This window comes from Phytophthora parasitica (genome assembly GCF_000247585.1).
Source record: "Phytophthora parasitica INRA-310 unplaced genomic scaffold supercont2.40, whole genome shotgun sequence".
NCBI lineage: Eukaryota > Oomycota > Peronosporomycetes > Peronosporales > Peronosporaceae > Phytophthora > Phytophthora nicotianae.
This window is the reverse complement of record NW_008649026.1, coordinates 597,898-599,599: the sequence shown is the minus strand read 5'-3', so window position 1 is coordinate 599,599 and position 1,702 is coordinate 597,898. Positions and strand designations below refer to the sequence as shown.

At 45.9% G+C, this 1,702-nt stretch overlaps 2 protein-coding genes across 2 annotated transcripts; both read right to left on the bottom strand.

Annotated features, from left to right (window-relative positions):
• Positions 1-392: 392 nt before the first annotated feature.
• PPTG_14193 (hypothetical protein) lies at positions 393-824 on the bottom strand (the record flags this gene model as incomplete). The annotated part of the gene is made up of 1 exon (XM_008911186.1): positions 393-824. One exon carries the CDS (start codon positions 822-824, stop codon positions 393-395), a length of 432 nt encoding a protein of 143 aa, XP_008909434.1.
• A 146-nt stretch (positions 825-970) lies between these two features.
• On the bottom strand, positions 971-1,132 carry PPTG_23516 (hypothetical protein; the record flags this gene model as incomplete). The annotated part of the gene is made up of 1 exon (XM_008911185.1): positions 971-1,132. The coding sequence occupies one exon, from the start codon at positions 1,130-1,132 to the stop codon at positions 971-973; it is 162 nt and encodes a 53-aa protein (XP_008909433.1).
• Between the last annotated feature and the right edge of the window lie 570 nt (positions 1,133-1,702).

The following is a 1,702-nucleotide window of genomic DNA, read 5'->3' as shown; positions in this document are numbered from 1 at the left end:
CAACGTTGCCTCATCTACACCAAGAAACTTTGTGCGGTCCTGGCACATTTTGAGAGCAGACCAGCTCCTCAACGAGATAAACTTGTTGACCTCCCATCCTCCAGTTATTTTTTTTTCAGATAAGCTTTACGGCTTTCCATCTTTCGAACGTCAGGAACATGTTCTAACATCTCAGGCTCTCGAATGTACTTGAAAAGAATCATATTTCTAACGCGCCCAGCTGACATTCCCAGTTTGAGTAGTGCATCAGCTCTGGTTTTAAAACGGGAGAAATTCCTCGTGCTGGAAGTTGAATAGTTGCGCCAGAGTGATGGCCACGTTGCAAAAGCTGATACCGAATAGATGTTTCATTGCCTCGATGAGTTGATAGCTTCAAGCGGTGACCAAAACCATTATGTGATGGACATTGATACACTTTCCAAGCACAAAAGTGAAGAGATACCTTGTTCGATACGTGCAGACGAAGCGATTAAAGCCGTGAAGAGCATCTTCCGCCTCACCCAATGTTTTGTAAACCCCATACTTTTAAATATTTCTTTTGGAGGTGCCGGTTCCCTTCGATTTTGAGCAGCCATCTCAATTCCATAGTCCTCGCTATCACTACCAAAGTCGAGAAGGTCTTCGGAATCGCCACTACTCACGTCAAGAGGTGCGTTTATGGCATGCTCAACCACAATTTTCGTTTCCAAAACTTCACTTTCAACGTCCAGCTGTGTGGGTTCCACTTGTAGGCTAGCGTTGTTAGCTTCGTCGTCTCCATCAGGGTACTCAAGAACGACTGTAGCATCGCTCTCATTTCCGGATAAATCCGCCTCGGTCTCCATGCTGCGGCAATGAAATTTATACGAACAGAGACCCAAACGGTGTAACCTACTGGTAGCAAATAAAAATACGTTGGAATATAGTCATTAGCGGCTTGTTTTGCCCCAACTACGTTGTCCATACCTTCGGAAGCTACACATCTGTGTACTTATTCGCTTCGGAGGTGCGAACCCAGCACCTCGACGCACTTGTCGCTCCCGGGTGCACCGTTAAACGTGTGAGACGACAAGAAGAGTTCCTGCTGATCCACGCACCAGAGTCTCAGCACTTCGACGCTGAAAATAGAGTGGCAAGCGTTCAGCACTGACATTCTGTTGAACTAAGGGTAAGGAAACGAACAACAGGTTTTAAGTCTTATCAACAGAAATACAGCAGTGGTTGATATACAACAGGCGTCCAGAATTTAAGCAACAGATATTAATATTATTCCATAAGCCTTCCCACCTAATCCAGCGAGGTAGAGCAGCATGTCCTCCTCGACCGTCGGAAAACAGAACGACGTGAGCCACGTCGCATAGCCGACGCGCAACTCAGTGTAGATTGTATCTACGTCGATATGATGACAACCCACCAAACTAGGAAAGTGTAAATGCGTTGAACAGGATCCAGCGTCCATTTTCACTTTTATTCGAGGTGGTGGAGACTTCATCTGGTTCAACATCTTTTTTCGATATCGCCATCATCTGCGCATCCATGCCTTGCTGTTTGCCACGAAGTACTTAACCTGTTGCATCTTCAGATGCACCTGATCCAATAGGCCAGCAATCACATAGGCGGACGTAACCTTGATTTGTCATCGCGTAGTCGACAACGCTATCAATAAAATTTCTGTCGAAATGCCCGCTAGAATTCGCCATGATGCTGCTCAACACAGGATATT